General features: G+C 36.1%; 2 protein-coding genes across 2 annotated transcripts in view; both read left to right on the top strand.

The window, feature by feature from the left end:
* The first annotated feature begins 4,382 nt into the window (after positions 1–4,382).
* Positions 4,383–4,796, top strand: LOC123869102. Its single transcript, XM_045911840.1, has one exon. The coding sequence runs from the start codon at positions 4,383–4,385 to the stop codon at positions 4,794–4,796; it is 414 nt and encodes a 137-aa protein (XP_045767796.1).
* A 4,444-nt stretch (positions 4,797–9,240) lies between these two features.
* LOC123868871 (progestin and adipoQ receptor family member 4) overlaps positions 9,241–27,467 on the top strand; it is a 59,981-nt gene continuing 41,754 nt past the window's right edge. Inside the window, exon 1 of the mRNA XM_045911526.1 lies at positions 9,241–9,833. Coding sequence (XP_045767482.1) covers positions 9,476–9,833 — 358 coding nt within the window. The 5' untranslated portion in view covers positions 9,241–9,475. The remainder of the gene's footprint in view (positions 9,834–27,467) is intronic.

Here is a 27,467-nt window from a genome sequence, read left to right on the forward strand (position 1 = left end):
TTACATCCAGGGAAGTCCATCTTTGATATAAAACCTAAGATAAATAGCCCTCATATAAGATTTTACTTCTCACCTACAACGTTGATAGTATTTGAGAGTCGAAACACTTTAGCTTTAAAGTAAAATGGTCCTTAACAACCTTGTTTTAATGCTCAAGTTTGTACATATTACAGCCAGCGCTGCAAACGGAAACGTTGTGAAAGTAAAATCGATGGTACTGAATTTTTGATTTTAAATCAAGTATCGTTAAGTCCATTTTACTTTGTCGTTATTTTGTTTTGACTCTCGAATACTATCAAAATTGGTGAGAATTAAAATCTCGTACTGAGGGCAGTTTCCCGGAAATGAAAATCGTGAAGGTATGAACGTAACGCATAACGTACCAAAGCAGATATCAAATACTAATGAAATATAATGTTACCGTTGACCACGAACTTACTGAACTTAATGCGTACGCAGCTTGTGTTATGATTATTCATTTTACGCATCAAGGAACCCATGTCAAAGCGTACCGTTTTTATGTATAAGAAAATGTCAGAAACATGTGACAATGCAGTATATCATAGATGAAAATATTAATTTTGTGACCATAAATAGCATGCAGCTATTTTATGCAAAGACATTGTTCTGTAAAATTGGAATATTACTGTAGAATAGTCTGTCAACGATTCTTGCTACATTTTCAATTTTAATATGTAGTAGCATGGAGCCCTGTGGCATGTCTCAATGTCGCACTGTGATGCTCTGGCGTAAAACAGCCTTTATGTGAAATGTTTTTACATAAAAACGTGTTGCTGCAGTAATAGTTAATGTCTGTACAAAAAATAATTAAGCAGAGCACTTGAAAAGCTTTGTTTTTTTTAAATTTATTTTTGATTCAACCACATTTTACAATTTTTAAGATTTTTTTTATTTTTGATTGGGTATCTTAGGTTTTATATATCAATGATGTCCATCTTCATGTAATTAATACCCTTTATGTACCATGAAAATGGCTGAATTTCGTTAGCCAGAAATATGAAAATTCTTGAAATAAATTCTAAAACTGTTTAAAATGGCAATAGCATCTTGTTAGGCAGACAGACAAACAGAGCACATTGTGTTGCTGTTAATTCCAAACATCACTTCACTATTTCAAGGGAATGACAATACCATGTTCAAGGCCCTGGAGTTACCTTTCAAGTTAATTACTAACATAATATCATGAGTGTCGGAGTATACCTGTTAATCTGTCAATTTAGTAGTCAATTATAATCTTAACTCCGTGTAACACTTTCAACTTGAAAACTCACTCAAGGCACTAGGTTAAAATAATTTTTCTCATATTATGCTTAGTAAGTTCAAGACAAAATTAAACAGAATAACATTTCATCATTTAAGTTCTAAAACCACAAAGTCAAAATTAGCAACTTTACAAGAGAATGAAGAAACTTGCAGTTTTCAAAGGTTTAGGTTGTTCAACAGGATCTTTGTCGACAGATGGGAGTTTATGAAGATATAAATATTTCCAAAAAGGTCTGTTATATGTGTATAATATATAAAAATTTCATCACAGTCTAAAAAATAGTATTATGTAATTTACTAGCTTTTGGTTCCATTTTGTAAAGATTTTTTTTTTGTATAATATATATTCCAAAGAAATACATATTGCTTCATTCTGAGAAAAAACCCATGCTCAGTAGAAGGCCGGCGTAACTAAATTTAATAGCAACAATATTAAATAGCAACAGTAATGGAACTACCTGAATGTATTCATATGAATGCATTTTGAAAATGCTGAAATGTTCTTGCATATTTGCTGATATTTACAATGCAGAGAAAGTAATTTTTAATGAATAAATTAATAGAAATATGGCTATATATATATTACAGGTGGAATGGCATAATAATGAAGAACAGAAAAATTAATTATGAAAAAAAGAATAAAATTTAAATACAAATTATTCTTACAAAACAGTAATATCAGTGTTTTATCATTGGAAAAACCCCAGGAGAAAGATGGTCATTGGCTTTGACTTTACACCTATTGGAATGTTAAGATGAATTCGATGCATCATTGAATGCAGATTATTACATCTGCCTATAAAGCAAATTAGTTACATAATGCCAATCTATATTACAAGTACTGATAAGGATAAATATGACCATACAAAGATAAAATGCAACTTATGTTTTGGTAATGCTACCATATAATTTAAAGACTTATCCCGACTACTGACTCATCTATCAATGTACAACCTAAACCTTTGGGGCTCGAAACTTAAAATTTTACTTGGAAAGTAATTTTGGAATTTCTGTCTCTTAGGAGGTTATTAATTTATGGGATGAAAGTTTGCATAAAAATTGGTAATTTTAAAGTTAGGATATAACCATGTAAATTGGTATTTGGATGTTCATCAAAAATGAAGAAATATGTTTTTTGGAATTCCACCCATAAAGGATTTTCAGAAATGCTACATTGAATACAATTTCACAATTTAATAAAAGTGTGAAAGCTGTGTATATATATCCATATTAATATTATAAAATGTGAAAGTGTATCTGTCCAAATCTAACCAATTTCAATGAATTTTCATACAATGATAATATCCTATTAATGGACATAAGCTATATTTTGTCCTAATCACTGTAATCAGAGTTCCCACAGGATTTAAAAAATCCTAAATGTATGTGGATGAATTTTCAGACATCATCAATTTGGTACAGAGATAGCTTGCATCACAGAAATGGATATGGACTTCTTTTTATCCTGGAAAATAAAATTTCTCCAGGGATTTTGGTTAACCTAAACCCACACAGACCAAGTCGCAGGCATCATCTAAATTCTAGACAATCAAACTGTTAAATCTATTTTAAGTAATTAACAAAGCATTTAAGTTTGCCTATAAAATACTCAATGCTAGCAAAGCTCATGCTAAGTGTAATAAATTTACCAGAATTAATAATTAACCACAAGGTCTACAAAACCAGACTTTATTAGTTTCAGTTACAATTGATTTTTGACTAAACAATTTAGCATCCAATTTGATTCATATTAGTTATATTTATTGTCAATAGCACTGAAAATCATCATCACTGTCATCCATCATCATGATCAACCCATTGCCTGCTCACTACAGAACTCAAGTCTCCTCTCGGTATGAGAAGCTATACTGCCCTCCTCAAGCTAAAACGTCGTTAACCAACATTTGGTCAAATTTGACTTTTTAACACTATCTTACTCAGAATTTTTTTTTCTATCGACCAATCTAACCGGTATTTTCCTAGCTGCTGTAGTTTTTGATATAGCAATATGAAGAACGTCGTTAAGTAACTACCTGTTTATATAATAACAATACTTAAACGTATTTAACTGACATTGCTAGTCTAAAATGTCTCTAAGCGGCGTTAATTTTTATTGCTACAAGGTTTTTTTCTTAAATTCCATAGCTTAAATGTCTTTAAACGAAAATGCTAGACTAAAATGTCTTTAATCACACATAAACGCGTTACAGTTCAGTTATATTTTGCAAAAAAATATTGTTTCCTAGACTGAAATGACTCTATCCCGCAATACATAACTTAAATGTCTCTAACTATTCCCGCATCTCGCCAGGTTGTAACTTTATTGTGAATTAATTTAGTCATTAGTGCGCCTGAGTGCGCCTGCGAGAGCTTTCTGGAGTAGATGTGGCACACGGGCTCAGTGTTTTCCCGCCAATTTTGTCACGATGGCGGACAAAATATCGAAGTAAATATTTGTTTTTATAAGAGCGCGAAACATGCATTTGAAATTATTTATAGTTGCAGCCATTTAGTGTTCCGTTTTGCTACAATCATTATTTATATTTATATTAATGGTTACTATTAAAATAAATCAATAATGAACTAGCTACTAGTGGCAGGAACAACAAAAAGACTCGCCGTAAGAGGCGTGTCTTTTTGTCGTTTCAAATATTTATTGTAATACTGCAAAAGCATTTCATGTTTTAAAATTGTTTTTTCTATGTGTATAAAATGAAGTAGCTTTTCAGCAAGCAAACAAACTAAACTAACTAGCTAAACTACACTCGGCGTCACAAAAATCGCACCTATCTGAAAATGAGGCTTTAACCTGTAATATTACCAAGCCTGTACATCTAACCCAAACAGTATTGATATCAATGCAAAGAACGTTTAAAGACCTTTTATCAAACAATAGTTACATTTCATAAACGATATAAACCTTCTGAATACGGTACGTCAAAGAAAATGTTGCAAAAATCCTCATTATAGGGACCACGACTTGTTTGAACTTCATGGGCTATAAAATGGCCAGTATAAGTAAAAAATAAGGGCATTCACCATCCAAACGTTGAAGAGGACACACGTTAACTCTAACCGCAAGAAAACTAACCCTCAAGATGGACACTACTGCTGAAGAAGCTGCTCAAGTGGTTGCACTACTGCGATCAGGGGTGCGACAATGTGATGTGGCACGGCAACTTAATTTGAGTCGTTCTTCCGTGCAGCGGGTATTCCAACGGTTTCAAGAGACTGGGGGCTACATCCGGAGGCATGGATCAGGTCAACGATGCTGCACATCCGAAAGAGACGACCGCTTTATTGTGATATCTTCTTCGCGCAATCGACTCCTTAATGTCGTTGAGCTGCAACGGCAGTTCCGAGAAGTTCGCAGAGCTATAGTGAGCACGTCTACGATTAGAAGAAGGTTGCGAGAGAAGAAAATTGCGGTCCGCGTACCTGCTAGGGGTCGGAAATTAACTGCACAGCATCGCAGGGAAAGGTTGCAATTTGCCCGTGAGCATGTCAACTGAACCCTCGACCAATGGAGGGCTGGACTCTTCTCGGATGAAACAAGAGTATCTTTATTTTGTTATGACGGGCGAAAGAGAGTGTACAGAAGACAAGGCGAACGATTTGCTCAGGCTTGCATAGAAGAAAGAGTAGAATATGGCGGGGGGTCGAGCATGTTCTGGAGTGGCATGTCAATCGACGGAAAAATCGAACTTGTGTGTGTTTCCCGGACTGGAGGAGCTCGTGAAAAGGGATCACTGACTACTCATCGGTACATAACGGAGATTCTAGACGAGCATGGGCACTTTCGGACTGATGCTCTTTCAATTGTTGTAGTTACCGTTACTTTCATTGGAAAACCTCAAATATTTATAAGCAATGCTAACCTAAAACGTCGCTACGGTGCGATCTTTTGTAATAAGCCACATTTTAGTTTAGCAAGTCTCCCCAAAAAACGCTACTGTAAACAAATCATTTCTATTCTTCTAGACTAAAATGTGTTTAAATTACAAGAGCCGCATTTAAGTGTTTTGTTATTGATAGTTTTTAGGAACATAACCTAACATATAATGTCGTTAAAGTCTTTTAGAGTCATTTTACTTTAGAAATTATATAATTTTTTTAAGTTCCGTAAAAGGATAAAAAAAGTAAATGCAATCCAAGCCATAAACGTCTTAAAGGGTAATCTAACGACATTTTAGTTATGTAAATATAAGCCGTTGTTAGAAAAAATGCTAGACTAAAAAGCCAAAACTCTCCTGCTATAATTATTATTTATTCTAGGAACTTAAAAATACAGCTATTCGAAAGTGCTCTGTTTACTCTACATTTCTATAGTTTCAAGTTTTGTGTATGTTTATTAGTTATCAAATGGCATCATTTCTTTATAAATTCGCGCTTTTTTGATCATATCTCGAAACTTGGTTTTGGTAGTTAACGACACTTTAGCTTTAGGACGGCAGTATAGTTCACCACTCTGGCCAAGTGCAAATTGGCAGACTTCTCATCTTTAACAATGTTATGGAGAACTCTCAGGCATGTAGGTTTCCTCACAATATTTTCCTTCACTGTGACATTTAATTGCTTAAAAAGCATGTCTTATTTGAAAGTAATTCTGTTATAATCATTACCTAGTATTAAGTCTAGCCTAGTCTCAACATGCTGATCTGATTTTGAGCATATTTTAATAACAAATGGGTTTTCAGAGATTGTTCATAACTTCATATTGTTAACATTCAAGGTCATCCATATGAATCTATAACAAGTCAACAAGATACTTAATTTGAAAGCTTCTAATTTTCACACAAACAGTTTAATAGATTGGCATTATGCAAAGTATTAACATTGTGTTAAAGCTGTACCGCTACATTTCATGCAGTATTATCTTTCTCTATAACCACAATAGAAGTAAAATCAGAGTGTACTGCTTGTACCTTCACTTACCATGAAAAGGATATCAAAACTCGTATCCAAGCAGTATAAGCTGAAAAACATGAAACTTTTTAGACCATAAATAGTTGGTCAAATATTGTGTTATAACTTGTAACCCACATGCATCAACTAGACATTTATATTTTATGATTAATTGGTAATAATTTACACATTAGACCCCTCAAAACATAGATATCAAGTTATTATCTTTGATCATACTGTTATATTACCAGTAATGTTTCTACAAGCATTATAGGTAATTAGTTATGATTTACAATTTTTGTAAGTATATAATTTTACGGGCTTAAATATAATTAAAACCCAGAGAAAACCAAGTGATACATAGTAAAACGCATCATAATAAACATAGTGGGGATAAAAGCTATGTATCGCGACAGCTGTAAATTTTCTAATACGTATCACTATCAAACAAATGCAATATTTGAACGCTTTTCAGATAGTCACGAGCAGTCTAAATTTTGCGATTTATTTGTAAAACGTAATCAAATAAATACCATTAATTAATAACAAAATATCCCATGCTGCCAATACTAGATGTCGCTAAGTTATTTACATGCTGACGCCATGTTCTTTCTACGGATCAAGGAAGCCCTACTTATATGCCAAAGATAAAAAGATCTAATTTCACATTGCCACTTACCCTCAATTCACTTATATATTTCAATTTACACCACAGTAGTTGAGTAAAATTTGCTAAACAATTCCAAGTTCGCGATGCAGAACCCTGAAGAATGCTTCTTCGCAAGAAAGGCCCAAACATCGATCCAAATGCGATTTCGAGCAGCCAATATTTGTTAGTTTAGTTGGTAACACTGTATTAGTGTTAAACGCAAAAAGTAGCTTCCTGTCAAGGAAAACATTTTTATAAAGTTGTATATGAAAAAACCGTAAAAGGGTTTAAAAAAGAATTAAATTGTAGTTAAAGTATTTATAATAAATAATACGCCAAATCGGAAACTGTAGTTTAAATTAGTAAAAAAATAGAATGTCGGAAGTGGAAGCAAAATTGCCATGATAAAAACTTTTTTAGCCAACATGGAGAAAAAGAACTTCGTTCATAAACATTTAAGTGACAGGAACGATGAAAACGGATAACATTAGTGTAACAGCGGCAGCGAACAGCGATACATGAAAGTTCCATTACCTACATTCCAGAGTATGTAACCACTACGTTCTAAGCATAGAGTAGGATGTATATAGGGTAGAAAGGGCACTTAGGGTAGAGGTAAGAGACGGCACTTAGAACAATAACTATAGCTAAAATAGATCAAATTTCAAGAATAACTGGACTGAACTATTAATCTTGGTAGGATTTCTGTTAGCGTAAACTTATGATTGCATAGAGTAATTATAAACGTATTATGTACGTAGTCTACAACCGCTTTGCCGTGTCGATTTTCGGTACCTGTTCACCTAACACCTAAGGGCCTTATCAAACTCGGGACTTTTAGCACCAGCGACCCGCGATATGGTTGATTTTCAGAAGCTTGAAACTGCGATGAAGCTCCATACACATAATATAATCTCCAGTCGCAACGATCAAGTGGATTTTATTTATTTAGTACAAGCTCATACCCGCGACTTTGTCAGTGTGGGTTTAGGTTATTAACAATTCCGTGGGAACTCTTTGATTTTCAGTAGATAAACGTCCAGGTCCTCTCCGGGTCTTATACACATGTTAACAATTACGTCGATGCGTTGCCCCGTTGCGGCGTAATTGAAGGACAACCAACAAACAAACACACTTTGGCATTTATAATATGGGTGTTGAAGCGCCTACAGCTTTCTCGCGGCAAGTGTTTTAACGTTTACGAAAGACCATAAATAATTGTTTATCATAGTAGTATTTTGTAATATATTTAAGTATGAATTAATTAGCTACATATCATATATTTCATGTATTAAAATCAAATATTACTTATCTACGAGTAAAATCATACATTTGTTATCTGTTTGAAATATCAGTTCATACAACATATTTTCTCTAACAACCGTAGACAGAATAACAGTAATCTATTTCTCAGTCTACGTTAACAACCTTCCATTTTATATATTTTTCGATTGTCAATTAACATTTTTATAATTTTCCTTTGTTCTTTTCTCTTTGTTAAAAAAACCAAACTGTCTGCGCGCCAATAAAATCATTTTAGAAGAAATATCTTTAATTTTATCATCCACGCATCTACAATGGGTAGTGATTTAAATACTGCGATCGAACGCAGAAATTCATCAAAACTCTACTAAGCATTGAAACAATCGCTAAAACTCGCGAAGCGTGCCCGAAAATTTATTTGATTTTACAGAATCGACCCTTAGGTCTCAGGTACATATAAAAACTATATTTTTATAAATTTAGATTGCTATGCTGCTATTACACAGATAAAACGTGTGAGCTACCCGCTCGCGCTAGCTACTAACCACTCAACTCTCACTAACTCGTCTGGCCCTCACCATGCCGCCCACAAATTCGAGCGCCCTAGGCCGTCGCCGAGTTCGCTTATATATAAATGGACGAGCCAGCCCTGGAAAATGAAACTGTTTCAATCTAAATATTTTATCAATTTAACGTTAACATAATTTATCATGGATATAAAAATAAAGTACTCATTTAAGCGAATTAATTGTCATTAAGCATGTCTAGGCACTATTGCGCGAGTACGAGTCTACCTAATTAAATTAATATTTATTGTGGTCAAAGTTACACATCCCCGATCAATGTAAGTAGTAGGTACCTATGCGTTGCGTAAGCAGTGAAACTCCACAAAATGTTACTCGCTAAAACACAATATAATATTATTGATATTCAATCAGACAGGCGGTTGACTTATGGAAGCATGCTCTCGTCATTTACATATGAATGGTAAATCTTTTAAAAGCGAAACATAATAAGTGTATTTCACTAAGAGAAAGCCTGGCGGGAATCAGCTGATCGGGATTGCGCAGTGCGCAAATATTGAGGGGTGAAGGGGGCGGATGCGCGGGGTTGGACCGTTAGGGCAGTGGAACCCGGCCAGTCGCGCGCCCTCGCGGCTCGCTCCACGTAGCGGCGCCTACCGCTTCACGCGAACCCCACCACGCCGGGAAACATAGCTGAGACAAACTATTTAAGAGAACACCCCCCTGAATCCCTCTGATAATATACTCCCCGTAACTGTGATACTTTAACAATCGAACACCGAGTCATGCGGGCGCGGACGAAACCGCGAATACAGCCTCCCTCTCCGCGCCGACACAGATCCTCGCTATTATGAGAGACGCTGACGGCGTGCCTGATACTAGTACAAAAATGTTCGACATGTCAATTCAAGAGGTCAACGGTAAAGGCCCTAAGAAACGGAAAAAGTCTTTAGAGCACATCTGTGATAAAGATCAGCCTCTACTAAACGAAGTACAGCCAGAAAAGGAAAGGGAAGAAAAAAATGGGGCAAGTGCTAAGGTTTCTGTTACCCGCGAAGGTGTCGAGCTGCTCCACTGGCGAGATATGCCGCAGCATCTGCAGTTCAATCCCTATGTACTGACGGGGTACCGACCGCTGCAAAGCTGGACTGGATGCGTACGCAGTCTGTTCTATTTCCATAACGAAACGATTAATATTCTCACACATGGTAAGTTTAATTTATCTTAGCGGATTTGATCTATGTTCAAATAAAGTATCAATCTAGTCACCTATTTTATAATCTTTAATAAAAAGCCAATATTTTATTCGGTCTCTGTTGGGTGCTATAAAAAATGTTGGTAAGTTAGGCTAATTTATCTTAACATAATATTAACTTGTTTTAAATTCAAAGTTCTTTGTTTTTACCATTCCGCACGATGACTTCTATATCTATGGATATCGCTCTGAAATAAAACCGATATTATATTTGGTCCCTATTTGGGCGCCATGAGAAATTTTAATGGTTATTTTTGTATTTTCTATTGACAGCGCTGTACCGCATTATTTTAGCAAAAATTTTATATACTATTTGTTACACGAGTATTTTATTCAGTACCTATTTGGGTGCCATTAACAGAAAGCAAAGTTTGATCCGACTTTTTAATTGACCAAGTTACACAACAGAGCATGTTTTACGTATTACAGAGCATGTATTACGTAGAATACTCATAGGTACCTAACACAGCTTTACTTCTTTAGTATATACTGATTAATAGTCGATATATTTTATTAGGTCCCCATTTGGGCGCCATAAATAGAGAATTAAATGGTAGCTTTTATTGTTCTCTTCGCCGCGTTACGGAGCGTTGTTTTAGCGAACGTTTTACGCGCCAACTCATTGTTTAGCGGCAAGCTCGATTAGGCTTTATATTCTCTTTTATTTCGGATCAAGCTACGCAAAATAACGCAAGCCTATTTTTTCCCCCACCGTTTTCCTTAGATTTGTTTTTAAAAATGAAAGTAAAACCCGAAAACAAGACACAAATTGAACCCACATTTCTTAATGGCCAAGTATTGCCGGTCAAAATATATAAAAGGTAACTATTATCGCTGTAACGGGTACTTATTATCCAAAAATTTAAAAAGAAAAGTCCTGATGACTGAGTTATTAAGCCCAGCCCAAACCTCTGGAACTAGGAAGCTCAGGTTGCCTTTATAATGCAGAAGGAATATTATATAAGGAGGGATTTTATAGGTATAGGGAATAAAGAGGATTTATATGTTCATCAAGTGAACAAGATCTCTAGATACCTTAATAAAGTTAAGAATTAATAGACTTATAAATCAAAAAGTCGGTTATTGTAACGAAAATCGAAATCATATCGAAGATATCTATTGAATGTCATGTTTATTAACAAAGTTTAGAACAATTGGCAGTGAAACTGTTTCTCAACACCATTAGTCCAACCTCACTACTTCGTGAACTTTATGCATCGATTAGGGTTGTGATGTCAGTACAATAAATGCGTAAACTTCGTACGAATTGCCAATTGTACGTACCCACAGTAACTAAGTAAGTATACCAGGTACACATTGTACAGTATTATTATTACAAGTTACCTTCATAGGTTGTATTTTATACATAACTTTGTTTAGTTACTTAAAGAAATTTAGTCTACGAGCTAGAGACTAGTGACATACGGACGGACGCACATACAGACAGATAAACAGACAGACAGCAGAGTGACATTAATAGGGCTCCGTTTTTACCCTTTGGATACGGGAACCTTAAAAAAAGTACTGCGAAAAAAGAACACTTTCTTCATTCTTAAATTCCCTCTTTTCCGTAGACATTTTTCTAAGGAGTTTCTTTGTAATTTTTTTAACAATCAACACGCTATCCAAAACTCAGCAAGGGTGCGCACCCCTCATTCTAATCACCGCCCAAAAACTGGGTGAAACACTCGTTACCAACGTCACCAGTTGAATAAAATTGAAGTGTAATAAACCCTTTAAGCGTGAGTGAAACTCAGAGGCCCGAATCCCTTACTTTCCTGCAATATACCTTTCTCATTTCGCATTTTATACCCTTTATTATTCTAATGGCCGAATATTTTGACTTCCTTTCTGACGTAGCGGGTCTAATGCGGGCGCTTGATCAACCATCATAAAATATGATTCTGCTTAGTTATTCAAACAACATTTCATTTTCATACAAATTCAGGTTTCAATAGCAATCGATATCATACAGAAAGCTACGAGCTATAAAAGCGAAGCTTGCGTGGACCGAATAACAAGCATATCTCGACTTTTGCTTATGCATTCATATGCATTCATATTCGTAGCACTCTGCTACGCGATCCAATTTGCACGCTATAATATTATTTGATCGAAACGTCCTTATGAATACCTACACAACGTAACTAGGTAAAGTAACCTTGATGTTGTAACTTTGTAAGTTACAACATCAACATGTAAACAGTTAGCGATGTATTATCTCTACATAGTATGTATAAAATATCTGTATGTGTGAACGCATAGATCTTTTAACACATTAAACTACGCAACCGATTTTAATGCGGTTTTCACGAATAGATAGAGTGATTCAAGGGAAAGATTTCTATGCATGGTTAAATATTGCTTTGTATTAATTTGTTGAAATATGAAAATAATTGTTCAAGGTGTCCGGAGAAAACAAGCCGACTGAGGGCTTTCATCAAAAATTAACTAATGTTCTACGAGAAAGTAGGATAAACTGCTCTACCGATTTCAGGAAAATGCCCTTGTTTGTCGTACTTATCTCACAATCATTTCCATACAATTTCGGCAACTTCACGTTATAGTGTTACGTTTTTTACATGACACCCTGAGCTTATTTAGTCCTAAAAATGATATTAATTTTATCCTTTTCTAAGTAAATTTCATAAGGGTAAAAAGTGTTAAATTTGTTCCGGTTATTAACTTCACCAGAGAGACTAATTATTTTTTAATTCAAGCCGCCCGCCCGCCCCATCAAATCTCCCGCCCGCCCCTGAAATATTATCGTGCTCATGCTACGGCCTGCGAGACCCGATTAAGGTTTGCTAAGAAAATAATTTTGAGACTAATAACGTACATATTTATTTGAACTTCACCTTTATCTTAGCTTTGTTCGGGCTTACTTGTTTGAGTGCATCCACACATGCCGATATAGCCATAGAAGCGAGAGCCTCGATAGCTCAACGGTTGAGGAGCGGACTGCACACACTTCTAGCACAAGCTTTACGCTTAGTTGGAGGGGAAAAGGGAATATGAAAATGCCACCGGTTCCGCTTAACCCAGCGACATGTGTAGATGCACCATAAGACGGAGAAAAAGTTTAATCACTATAGGTAATTTTAAGGTGCTCATGTTTGAAAATTAATCATGTGAAGTCTCAAAAATCTCAAAGTAAAATATAAACATTAACTATGGCCGTAACCACAGAATAAGGAGATATACATACCATACATACATACCATCCCTAATCTGTACCGTAACTATAGACTACTTAAATCTAGACGAATATTATAAAGAGGTAAAAATATTCATACAAACCAGCGATATGATTATACTATATCAATGATACAAACCTATAAGCTTTTATGTTCGGTCTTCCAATACAAATAATAGGTAAGTAATACGAGTACTATGCTAATAAATATTCTTTCAGAGCGCATATAACCATAAAGGATAATATTATTTTTAGTGAAAGTCGTTTTGTTAAACAACATTAGCCTTGCGTGACAGTTTCAATGGAATTTACGGTTGAAATAACAATGTAGCGTATTCAGGTAGAAACTAACAAACTTTACAATTTTGAATATCATTGAAAATTGAGCAATTAAAAGAATAAACCACTTGAGTTAACCTTTGCTAGTGTGTTATTAACTTATACTACTAGATAATGCTCGCTACTTCGTCCGCGTGGATATAGGTTTTTTTTTAATTCAAGTGGGATTGTTTTGATTTTCTTGGATAAAAAATATATAAGTACGCGCTAGGCGCCCTGGGAAGGATACTATAGACGCTACGTGTATGTCTGTAAGTACTTACTAAACATCAAAATCGATTGACCGGATAGGTTTTTAAAAATCCCGTGAAAACTCTTGGATTTTCCAGAATTAAAAGTATCCTGTGTCCTTTCTCGGCATGCAAGTTATCTCTATACCAAATTTCGTTAAAATCAGCTTAGCATATTAACCTTGAAACAGCAGACGGACAGACATTTTCGTATTTTATAATATTAATTTTTAAATCCTAACATTTTAATTTCACTCATCTTTATCTTTTCATTTTTACCTGCCAATGACTGCCGAAGTTTTAAGCAACTACTTATGTACTAGCAGTTTTTATTCGCTCATAATTTAGACTTTGACTGTGATTTCACATGGATCTTACTTATCACTGATCACTACCAGCTTTATGAGCCAATCTTTCGCTATTTCCATTTCGCGATACCATTCATTCCATTTCACTTTATTCCTACGGGGCGCGGTCTAGAGTTCATTCCAACGTTTCAAATTTATTTATTTAACGAGCTCGATTCATAACTTTAACTTGTTTGCAGTTTACTTAGAACGTTCAAGTCTGTAAAGCTGAGGACGCAATTTAATTTGAGTCTGTTTAATATCAGTTATGAAAGATAAGCGCTCACTTTTCAACGTCCAGCCGTTTAAGCTATAACAATATCTTTTATTAGAAACTAGCTTTTGCCCACGACTTCGTCCGCGATACATATACCTAATATATTTTATAGCCTATAGCACGCAAGGATAATGTAGCCATTACCAGTAAAAGAATTTTTAAAATTGTATGAATGGTTTCAGACTTTCAGAGAAACCTCCATATCTTCACTACCTCATCGTTGGTTTCTACTAAGCATGATTGTCGTCAAGCATAAGCCTATAACGCATTAAAACAAGACTGAATCATCAATTCATTACCTATGCGTATTTCACTGCAGTGTGGTCAAAACATGACACCAATAAAAAAATTTTGCTCAGGTATGAATCATATTACACAATGGGGGTTGGTATGACAACAAAGCACACGCCATATATTACCGCCGATGTATAATCATAGAAATCGCAGTCAATTTCAACCTCGATATAACCTAATTACCTCATCAATTATTCGCTGTAAGGTAACTCTGTTCCGACCGCCTGTAACTCGTTAAAATAAGCAAACACAATTATTTTAAAATTGCTATCATTATATTATTATTTTACTTTATTATTTTCTATTTCTATTTTTACTTCATCCTTTCTGTATTCTCTACTATTTTTAGGGTTCCGTACCACAAAATGAAAAAAGGAACCCTTATAGGATAACTTCGTCGTCTCTCTATTTGTCTGTCTGTCTATCTATCTATCTATCTAATCTGTCTGTCTGTCTGTCTGTCTGTCTGTCTGTCTGTCTGTCCGTCCATCTGTCCCTCCGTCCGGCCATCCGTCAAAAATTTACAATACTACTTATTTATTTGATCATGAACATATTTTAATAATTTTTTTCGTGATGGTTACCACAAATTCACGGTTTTCGGATTTTTTCCTTTATTTGTGCTACCTACCTGCCAAATTTCATGATTCTAGGTTAAGTACCCTATAGGTTATCTGATTCTAGGGAAGTGCCCTATAGGTTATCTTGACAGACACAACGTCGGACAGATGGACAGACAGAGAGAGAGACAGACTACAAAGTGATCCTATAAGGGTTCCGTTTTTCCTTGGGGGGTACGGAACCAAAAAAATGTTGGTCGATCATGATGATAATACTAATATGTTATCGCTTTGAGCTCGGTAGCGATGAGAGGCCAGCTTTAATAAATGAAAGGGGTTGTGAGCAAGTAGCGAGCGCAAACAAGGGCTCCGAACAATACAAATAGCTGGTATACCTACCTACCTACCTATCCACGGTCATACGAGTATGAGAACGAATACGTGTACAATCTTTCTCTTCTGATTGTTTGATCAAAAATGTATACGATTCTAAGAACGTTGAGATATTTGTTTACTCGAGGGATGCTCACCTTCTGCCGCAGGCGTAAACCTGTCGTCAGGATGTCTCAGTCGCATACGATATCAGGGATCCTGAGACGCCTCATACCTGATGCGGACGGTACCGCTGGGTTTTTAGTGGGTACATGCTGTAGTGCTGTAGCATAGCCAATGAGTCCCTTATACCCGCTTCAGTGAGGAATGCGTAACTGCATTTTTACCGTGGAAAAAAGGGTATACCGTTATAAATTTAATGCAGTTACCTAGGTCAGAGACCAGAGTGCCTAAGTATTATTTATCATTGATATTGATGATGAACCTCCACAAAACTGTGATTATGTGTGGTATAGCACAGCTAATGAAACTTGAGACCTAAGCTGTCCACGCAGGCGGTAACTGGGCTTCCATAAAGCATGCTAGGAGGCACACGAGCGGCTGGTTGGCGTTCAGTTCAGCAGTTCATCATCAAAATCACTTACCTCTACTAATATATAAGAGTGTTGGATCTCCGATTTTTTTTGAAGCAACTTGATTCAAGATTTGCATCCATGCGTAGTTGAAATTCGTCGGGCACCTATGAAGCGATTTGCTTCCCCATTTCTAATCCGAACCGCTAGGATATGGAACTGAATCCGGCATCAGTTTTCCTCTCCACTTTTAATATGGGTTCCCTAATGTCAAGAGTGAATAGGCAACTTATGGACAAGCGTGCTCCATCTTAGGCTATATCGTCGCTTGCTAGCAGTTTGCAGCCAAGCACTAGTCTGTAAATTAAAAAAAAAACGCCATTTTGGCGCTGATAGGAGCAGCGAGCGTCATGTAAGCGTATGGGTTTATAGCGAGCGAATAGGTACCTAAAACCATACTTATTTAGGCAATAAATATGGAAATGTTATCACAATCGGAAAGAACATTAGGCGTTAATTGTGTATTAAAGATACTACCTAAAGTCAGCCTAGGGTATTTTCGTGGAATAAGTAGGTGCTTAAGATACCTAAGTCGCTAATCGTGCCTTTATCGATCGTAAAAGAACGTCGTTCTGATACAGAAAGGATCAAGTTGCAGTTAACTAGGTACACTGAAGCGGAAGTAATCGACATTAAGTAGGTACATAGTTATTTTACTGATAAAGGTTCACACTTCACAGCAATTATAGCTATGGTATAGAATAATGGCGATAGCCCAGTGTAAAAGACGTCTACTTCTATCCGACGGGTCTAGGTTCGATCCCGGACACGAACCTTTTGGAGCTCCATTCCATTCCATCAGCCTGTATGCGTCCACTGCTGGACATAGGCCTTTCCAAGAGCGCGCCACCTAACTCGGTCCTCTGCCTTCCTCATCCACCCGCTCCCCGCCACCTTCTTAAGGTCATCGGTCCAACGGGCTGGAGGTCGTCCTACACTGCGCTTAGCGATACGCGCGGTCTCCACAGAACACGTCTGCCCCATCGGCCGGAGTTATGTGCGTTTAAAGCAATTCAAATATATCAGTGATTTAAGTCTTGAACATCGTGACCTAGGAGACCTGCATGCTTAAGAATTCTCCATAGTATTCTCAGAAGTGAACTAGTATTCTCAGAGTAACTTAGTATTCTCAGAGGTGAACCAGTAGGTATTCTCAGAGTACTTACCATAACCCGCACCGGGTAAGCGCGGGGGCTGTGTCTGTGCGGGGCGTCCCCGCCCTGATTGCCATCTCAACCTGTCGCGTACAGGAGGAAAGATACTGACATATGACTGTAGCACGCAACCCGGTCGCGCGTTGTGTGTGTGTTTCTGGCTTTAGAGTACTTGTCATGATTAAAGAAATAAATAGTTTTCCATAAAAATGTTAACATTTGCAACACAACAGGTGACCCGGAATGCTCACGAGTAGGAGAAATAATGGCAGTCTGGCAGGTTGCCATAGCTATTGTGTAATGATTTCAGGTTAAGGCCCCGTTTTATTTGCCCCATATTCAAAATAAAAACTATATTTTTTTTCTACTAAACAAGGTGTGTAACAATAAAGTATACAAAATTATATTAAATGTCCCAACTTATATACAGAATGCGGACTGATATAAGTATGTATATTTCTTTTATTATTATCTGATTTAATAGACGGTTGATTTAAGTTATGTGAAAGCAATGACTGAGCGTTCAGTTGCCCACAAGATTGTGTTGTGTGTTGTCACATGTATTGTAAATGATTTGAAAAGAGCAACTGCTAAGTTTCTTGCCGACTCTTCACAGTAGAATCTACATTCCAAACCATTGTAGACTCACAGAGGCACAAGTTGTCCTACATGAAATAAATACATTTTGATTTCGCATCAGCTCCGAGAAGTTTGAAGTGCGTGCCCGGGATCGAACCCCCGACCTCCGAGTAGGAGGCGGACTTCTTAACCACTAGGCTATCACTGCCCTTCCTTTATACTAGTAGTTGAAATTAAGCCGATAACGGTCGGCGTGAATCGAGTTATACCTATTCCGGATGCCTGTTCAATATCGATACCAGAGGCGGGGAGATGAAATGAGCTGCGGAAATTAAATTTTTCGCGATTATTCTCAACCTACGCCTTTCGGACCCTATCGAACCGCTTTGTGTTAATAAAACCCTTTTTGCTATGATAATAGTATATTATATGAGTACTTATTGTATAAACAACCGGTCAAGTGCGAGTCGACTCGTACACAAAGTGTTCCGTATTTGCATCCCCGTCATTTTTGTCCCGGAAAAACAAAAAGTTTCCACGGGATTTTTAAAATCTTAAATCCACGCGGGCAAGTCGCGGGCATCATATTCTAGTAGTTCCAATAATTCACTAAGTTATTTTGTCAGCATTTGAGTTCAATGAGACGCATAGAGAGATGTATATTCCCAAGTAACGTTTTCACTAACGACTAGACGTAGTAATATCAATATAGCTCAACTCCTTTTGTACGCTAATAATTTCTAGAATAGACGACCAATACAAAAGAGAAAAATCATAATATTGAATTCGCCTAAATCGATCTTGAGTTATAAACGTCTAACCCAGCCAGACTTTACAAACATGGAGATTATTTTTATATTCCTAAAGGTTATCTAAGTATCAAAAATAGAACCTTTTAATAAAATATATTGGAGTCTATGGATGTAGGAAGATAGAAGTACTAGTACTTGGTACTTTTTCTTATGTAGGTATGTAAGCTCCTCTCACAGGTCAAAAATACTTGATGCTTTCTTTTCACCTAAGATCTACTACGCACTGGATAATGGACGGGTCATTTCAAATATAAAAATTGCGGGTTGTAACTCGTTTAAATCTTGTTGGTCTCTCAATTTAGTTCAGAGATTGGTGTACAGTAGATATTCTATCACATAGGCAATGGTTTTAAATATAATGAATATGCTAAAATTCAGGAGCATTTTCTGCAAGAAAATTGACAGTAATTAATGATGAGCAAGCTGAAGTGAGCAAAGCTTAAATATATTAGGTATGCATTATGTAAGTACATATATTGCTCTAAATAAAAACATGACAGCGACTTTATCAATCATTATTTACGTCGACCTCGATATGTCAGTCTAAGTTATTAACATTCGTTGAACTATGCTTGAACTAAAAATATAATTTGGGATGAAGCGAACCAAAAATTGGTAGTGAAGATTGTTGGCAATTGCAGTCAATGGAGACTGCTGACAGACGTAATTTAAAACTATCAAATATTGAGAAAATAATAATGTTTTTTTTTTAATTTTCAAATCCAGATTAAGTTATTATTATATTGTAATAACTTAAGTTTTATTGTAATATTTTCATTAAAAACAAACTAGCAAGAAAAGAAAATGAAATTGTCAATCAGAATTTCAGTTGTAATACGAATTATTACTTGTTACTTACATGGAATTTCATAATTTGTAAATTAAAACCATTAACATTAGTTTAATTTTTACATATATCGGTGCTCCGAGAACCGTAGATCCCTCCTACATCAATTCTATTAATATTAGCTTGTGGGTGTCACGACCTTGGAGTTTTTACTCATCCTAAAATCTCACCACGCGCCTAAAGAAGTTTTTATTTCATAATACATGAAAATACAATTAAAAAAAGACGGCGACTGTAGTCATGTATTCTATTCTTGTCCGTACAATGTTGGGAAAGAGCATAGGGAGAGAACAAAGAAAGTTTTTCCTCAGGCGCGAATGTGGAACCATTAGCATCAGATAACTTTAAGAAGTTCAAGTCACAAAGACTTTATTGGCGCTATCTTTCTTTATAACTAAGTATCTCACATAAAAATATACAATTAAAGCTTTCTCGTATACGAAAATGAATACAACTGTGGTAGAATATGTAATAAATATGTTTGTTTGTCGGTATCGTGATACAATGGAGCATCTAATCGAATCATTTAATCGACATGATTTTTTTTACACAGATATAGTTAAAGACCTTGAGAGTGACATAGATTACTTTTTATCTCAGAAGTTCCCACGAGAGTTATAAAAACCTAAATCTACGCGGATGAAGTCGCAGTCATGTCCCGGAAATCCCGTAGAAAATCTTTGATTTTCTGGAATTTAAAAGAGCCTACATCTCCACTTTAAATTGACTATCTATGCAAAAATTACGACAATACATTGCTCTGTTTGATTGAAAGACAAACTAACAAAATGTATATTTTCTTATAATATGGATAGTGGTGTGGTTGGATAGATTTTCAGTGTCATAGCCAGTAATCACCTACCTTGACGTTATTCGGCTATTATTATAAGACAGCACGACAACAGGTGAAAGTTACCTAATGTCGAGAAGGCGCTTTACTTTGGCGGCGTGCCAGGCCTTGTAACGATTTTAGGTTAAGGCTGTACGCGTCGTACTTACTTCCTTCCCAAATATACGACCCAATTTTTGTCCGACGTTTTTAGATAACTTCGAACTATGTCGCAAAAATAAATCTTTTTGTAAAAATAGGTCGCAATATCAAATACAAAGAAAAAAGAAAAACCGCTTGCTCTGTTATGTACAAAAATGTAAACCTACGAGTTCAGATATGAATAAGTAAAATGAAGCTTTTACATCTTCTTTACATGTGCGCATTGCAACGTTAATGATTTCAGCTATACCTATTTTTTATGCGTATTTATAAATTTATAACCCGACATATCAACGTACTAAGTACAAATAAGTATGTATTAGGTACAAGCTTTTGCCCGCGGCTTCGCCCGCGTTTTAACTTTGATTTGCACACAAATTTCACGCAAGCACATAACACTTTTTTTGTGTGTATAATTTATGATTTCTCATAGCTTATAATAGTTTCGAGGATAAAAAGTAGCTGATGCCGTAGAATTTGATTCAAATTCTACTGAAATTTTCAGTGTGAAATACGTATCAAAAGTATTCAATTAAAAGAAACTACCTATTTTCTTTCGTCGGTATACCAATACTGCTTTTTCAATTTAAAACATACAAAAGATGGCAAAAATATAGTGTTTTTGTATTCTAGTAGTATTTTAAAGATGCAAATTGTAGCCAACTGGAGTAGGAGCACAGAACAAAGCAATCTTCGTTGAGAGATCGCTCCATTTTTCACCTAAAGCCGTGAATACGGCGCCATTAATACACAATATCTCTGTAAGCTACAGCTAAAATATTAGCTTTACTTTGTAACCTTGTTGTAATGAGGTTTTTAAAATATCATTTTCATATTAGTATGGTAACTTATTGACATAACATTATTGAATACTAGCTAGGCTTCGTACGGTTAGCTTATTACAGTTTTCTTAATGATTTCTAATTTTTTTGAAAACAAAATATAGCCTATGTTACTCTGAAACAATATAGCTTTCACCTGGTGAAAAATTTTTCAAAATCAGTTCAGTAGTTCCAGAGATTACCGCCTACAAACAACAATTTTGAGTTTGAGTTTATTATTTTACCATCGAGAACTCAAACTCTACCATACTACCCATATTATAAATACGAAAGTGTGTTTGTTTGTTAATTGGTTTGTTGGTTTGTCCTTCAGTAACATAGTCCAGGAAAATCAAAGAGTTCCCACGGGATTATTAAAATCGTTGATCCACGTGGACGAAGTCGCGGGCATTAGTTCATTATTTTTTTTTAATAAAATAAAAGAAAAAACTGACTGACTGACAAATCAACGTACAAAGGAAACCACTGGGTGGGTCACTAGAAACTTGAGATTTTGTGAGTTTTTGTATAACGTGGACCACCACTAAGAAAGGATTTTCGGAAATTCCACGTGAGTGAAGCCGGGGCGGGAAAGTAATAAAATATGTACAAGTACGTAGTTCTAATTTAGTACAAATACTTCCATAATAAATCTTTCTACTTATGTAATGTTGGAATAAACGATAAAAGCGAAGGTTGTATTATTAATTGTTTCAAATCACAAGGACAGGAATGTTAACAGGCCAACGGGCATTCGTAGTGCATTCGTAGCAATTGCTACGCGCGAGAATCTGCACGCTACGTTGCTACAACAATGGTTATACAACAATTTGTAGTAAAGTGCCAATTTATTTTCAGAAAAAAAAAAAACTTTTATAGTGTTGATTTATTCCCTAAAAAACCGGCCAAGTGCGGGCGGACTCGCACACGAAGGGTCCCACCGTACAAGAAATAACGGATTTCAAAATTTTCCTTTATTTGTGCTATAATACCTTGCCACCTGCCAAATTTCATGTTTCTAGGTTAACGGGAAGTACCCTACTTAACTTATAGGTTTTGATTACCTTGATAGGTCTTAAAAGACACGACAGATTTCCTTTTTTCTCTCCTGAGATACGGAACCCTAATTATAAGGAGATGGAGCACAAAAAGAAAATGTTGAACCGGCAACTTCACAATCGTTTACAGGTACAAAGAAACACCTTTATCCTTCTTTAACCATCTGAGCTAAACCCTTAGCTAATCGAAAATGCAAAAGGCACTTACGTACCCAAACATCAAACAGATTTCATCACTGAAAATTTCCTTCAAATGTCAGCCCAACGCGCCGCGTCTCTTTGAAAGGGATTTTACTTTATCTCAAAAAGTGCTAAACGCATTTATTTTTACTGATAGGTAAAATTTCACCACGTCTGATTCTGAGTTTGAGCGGAAAACTTGTAGGGTGTACTACGACTTGGAATAATGATGATTCGTCAGTGAATCGCGCCGACTAATCATCCCAGATCGGGAAGACCCAGTTTCCAATTAAGCGGACTGGAGAGGAGATGTGTTCGGTCCACCAATCAGATTTTTAAAAGATGACGTGATAATTTGTTTACGAAGTTTTAAGAATCTGATTGGTAGACTTTATGCACAGAGTTTTAGCATGTTTTTACGTACCTAAACGTCATGAGGTTAGACAAACACAATTTTCCTTTTACAAGATAATTTTAGTTTGTATTCATAAGTTAGACAGTCAGTTTATTCAGATGTACCTATAGATTACTTATATATATGCGCAATCTGCATCGATAAATCAACCCTGGAATATGAATGATATATCGCCGCTACAAACTATTGAATGGAATCGGTTTGAATGACAAAGCGTAGTTTATGTCCGAGATTATTTCGAACTGGCTTTCTATGCATTATTTATCGCTTTGTTGCAGGAAAGTTTTGTTCCATTTGATTTATATTGAAGACTTCTGCTACGCTTGTCACGAAAATAAGGTCGATCCTTTACTAATAGTGAAGCCACATGATGCTTTGCGTTGGCGGTGCGTCGCCTGAGAGGTGCCGCTGCGTCATCCTACTAACTAGAAATTGCACCATGCCACACGATGCAGCTAAGCTCCTGAGAAAAGCATATTATACAATCGAAGATTATGTAAATGATAAAAGAGCGCGGATTTGACCTGCAGCTCACTCCAGCAATTACTTTTATACATGGCATAATCTTGGAAAAGAGCAACCGCCGAGTTTCTTGCTGGTTCTTCTCGGTAGGAAAGGCATTCCAAACCTTAGAGTAGTATCTAGTCACGGCCGCAGCCTCCCAATGGTGAAAATTTGTCGCTTGTGTGCAACCAATATACAAAACTCAGCGCCATTTCCACGGACGAGAGAATTGCGGCGATAGTCTCGCCGTGCGACAAAATTCGATCGCGGAAAAAAAATTGAGCTAAGTAGTAAAACTTTTTACGCTAAAATAACTGAGACATAGCACAAAAGTCTACATTAGTCACAAATGCTTCATTCGCTTCAATTTTCATAAAAAGCACCTTTTATAAGAATTGAAATGAAACCAAAAATATATTGTGAAATAGATATTCATTGGCAGAAATAGATACATTGTAAAGAGGCTCGTGGCTCGAAGAGCTTTCTATTTTCATTCTAAATGAAGAATTGTGGGACAGCTATTTTTCGATTAGTCTCGAAATTGCGGCCAGTCAGCTTTTCGCAATAAGGGATGAGAAATGGAAAAACAACGAACAAGGGCTTTCCAAACAATACAATCTGCCACCGAAATCTTTTTGCCAGTTTTTGGAAGTTCTCTTTGCTGCTTTTGAATATACCTACACAAAATATCATGGTTACATACAAACAATATCTACTGGATATGTTACGGGCCAAACCGGCATAGTGTGCAGTGTGCATTGTTGATACTGCCCAATGCTCAGCAAATGTTCAATTTACTGTATCTTTCTCATAAATAATAGAGCAGCAAAATCAAATCCAGAGCTTTGAGAAGTCGGTTACCCATCCAGTTGACCAACTTAGGTCGACGTTGCTTGATCAGTACATTCAACTGCTACGCCTACACTGGGCCACACTATTCTCTTAAATGGTGCATCGGTGGTAGACTAGTTAAGGTGGGATAGTGATTAAGATATATAACATCATAACATAAGAGGCTTGTATATGATAATAATTTGACTTCTATTACAAAAAAAAATCATACCCCGACGAATCAAAACGAACAACTATCAAGGGCTTTCCAAACAAATCAATCTGCTACGGAATTCTTTTTGCCCGTCTTGGGAAATTCTTTTTGCTGCTTTTGAATATAACTACAATATCACGGTCAAAAACAGACAATACTACACTACACAGTGTTCAATTCTAAATGGAACGTAGTGTAAAAACTTTTCAGTTATCTGGCAGTTCAACTAACAGTCCAAATAAAAGCCGCCTGTATAATATGTGTGCTACCATGCCCAAATAAACTTTTGAAAGCTTCAAAACTCCTTAAAAATGATTCAACACAAGTTTACCATAGCAGAAAGAAAAAACTACGTATTTCTTGATGCATCTCTCGTAGAACACCACTTATGATGTACTCACGAAATAAAACAGAAATATTAAATTTCCGCAGCTCGAGCACGAGGCTGCTACAGAATAAAAAGTTTCTGCTTCAGCTTTCACCGCATTAGAAAATAACTTTTTAAATACTCTTATAAGCCAGAATGCACATCTACGGTTTTTTTGATAAGTAACTTACTTTATCTTACGTACTTACTTAATATCAGATTTTGAGTTACGGCCCTGTTTTAAATCATTGTGCACATAAATCATGAATAGACACTGACCTGTAGTAATACGCTGGACCTGCAATTGCGAACTTGCTTTTGAAAAACTTGATTTTTGTTATTTTGGCGCCAATAAAACAGCAATGAGCATTATATGAGCGCACTTATCAATCAGTCTGTTTGCGTCCACTGCTGGACATAAGCCTTCCACACCACACGCGCTTCTCCGCCTTTCTCACTCTCCCACTTTCCATTACCTTTTCAAGGTCACAAGTTTCACAACAATTGCAGGGTGAGACAATCTCCAACCCGCTGGGGGTTGGAGATTGTCTCACCCTGCAATTGTTGGCCCACTCCAGAAAACGTCTACTCCAGCGGCCATCGGTAAACACTCGAAACTAATTAAATGTTAGTGAAGAGACATCTGCCGGTCGATTCCGGAAAAGCTGCATCAATCATTATTACAATCTCAATTGTTATGATTGGCTGAATTTTTGGTATTCTTATTGCAACAATGCGTTTTAGCCAATAGCGGGAGACTATTGGCCAACCAGAGGTGATTGCGATCGTCACACTGTAGCTGTTATTTTACCGTAATCATAATGTCAACACGAAGATCATTTAACACAAAATTTCAATTTTGACTGTACGCTAGGTAGAGCACTTCGAATCGGCGCACAAAATAACTGTAATTTTGTATACCGCTTCCAGCGTAATTGTATAAGTCCATTGCATTGATGTCACCTACGCCTTTGCACAGTAACAAGCAGATAAGCAAAGCTAACATTTGCATCCAACAACTTTAGTATTCAAACATTTCTCCACGCTAATCTTACTTGCTACTTCCGACAACACGAGCATTGTTGTGAATGCTGACGTGATTAATGGGCGAAGTTACGTTATATCTACGTGAATTCGCTTCTTGCTAGCATTTATACTTTGAAACAATACGTAACTTTACTTAGAAGGACAATAATTGTAAGGAGAAAAGCACAATTGCAAAGTCAATTTTAGTTTTACACATTGTGCAGTCTACATTTCCTAACGGTGTTCCGGTGTCGGAGTAAAACTTACATTGAATGCGATGCAGAAGATTTGTGTGATGTTATGTATTGGTGGTGCATTACTTGCTTTTCCTGTTTCTTTAATAGTGGGCGGGATCAAGCGGTGCTTATCGCATGCTGTACTTTGTATTATATAGATTTGTCCGTTTTGGGGGAACTAACATTTTACACAAAATGTTCGCAATAGAGAATGAGATAATTATTGAGACAGAAAGATAGAGAAATAGAGATAGATAGACAGAGAGAGAGATAGTATGGATAGCAAAGATTACTCGCTACTTCCAACAACACTCTCGTCAGCATTGTGGTTACGTGATTAATGGACGAAGTTACGTTGTTACGTGAATTTACGTGATTTCACTACGTGCCAGCGAGCTCTTTATTTTCTTATCTCGAAACGCTTAAACGTATGACATTTTCGCAAAGTACATGTAATTTCCTTTACATTAGATTTAATCTTGAGAAAAATATGGTACCTAAAATTGGATTTAATGTTGAAATTCATTTTATTTCTCCCAAAGAAATAAAATTCAAATAAATATATTTTTTTTTATTCACTATTTATTAAAGGATTATGAAGGAAAGGAATGCAGCTAGCGTTCCTTTCTTTCCATTAATCATAACATGGTAGTAATTTCTTGTGATGTGCGTTAAGCTCCCAAATCCTCCCAAATACGACTCGATTAAAAGAACTAATAAGAAAAAACTTTTTGTGATTCACAATAAATAATTCTTTTACTTATTATCTCGTCGTAGTGAAAAGTTGTCACAAAACACAAGTTTTCACTACGCGACGGCGTAAAATAAGAATACGCTTCTTTGTTCATTTAGGTTAAAGCTATAAATATGTCTGTATCCAAAATAAGTGCTGCACTACTACTACTACTACAACAACAACTACTGTATCTTGGATCCAAAACAAGTGCTATTACCTATTAGGTACAGTAGTCATAATATGGTATTTTGGATTCAAAAATATCTAACTTTTTCTAAATCAAAAAGTACTAAAGCGTTTTCTTTTTTACACCGTAATTTAATGTGTTTTGAACTCGTCACCTTTTTCCTTGGAACCACAGAATGATTAGTCTAATAAATAAACAATACAAAATTATATCCTTGGTATTTACTGGACGCAAACGACCCGACCTGCCCATCGCCTGATGTTGTTGAATTTGATTAATGACAACCTTCATTATCACGCAATTTAGCTACGTATAACTGCGTTACAAATTACTTACTTTGTTATTTATAAACTAGGACCGCCCGCGACTTCACTCCCATGGAAATTTTGAAACGTCCGGTTGCCAAAAAAAGTCTATTCAC

The sequence above is a fragment of the Maniola jurtina genome, chromosome 10 (genome assembly GCF_905333055.1).
Source record: "Maniola jurtina chromosome 10, ilManJurt1.1, whole genome shotgun sequence".
Classification (NCBI taxonomy): Eukaryota; Metazoa; Arthropoda; class Insecta; order Lepidoptera; family Nymphalidae; genus Maniola; species Maniola jurtina.

What these genes read in the sequence shown, in the direction of transcription:
- LOC123869102 (XM_045911840.1), top strand. Translation starts at nt 4,383, where the DNA reads ATGGACACTACTGCTGAAGAAGCTGCTCAAGTGGTTGCACTACTGCGA.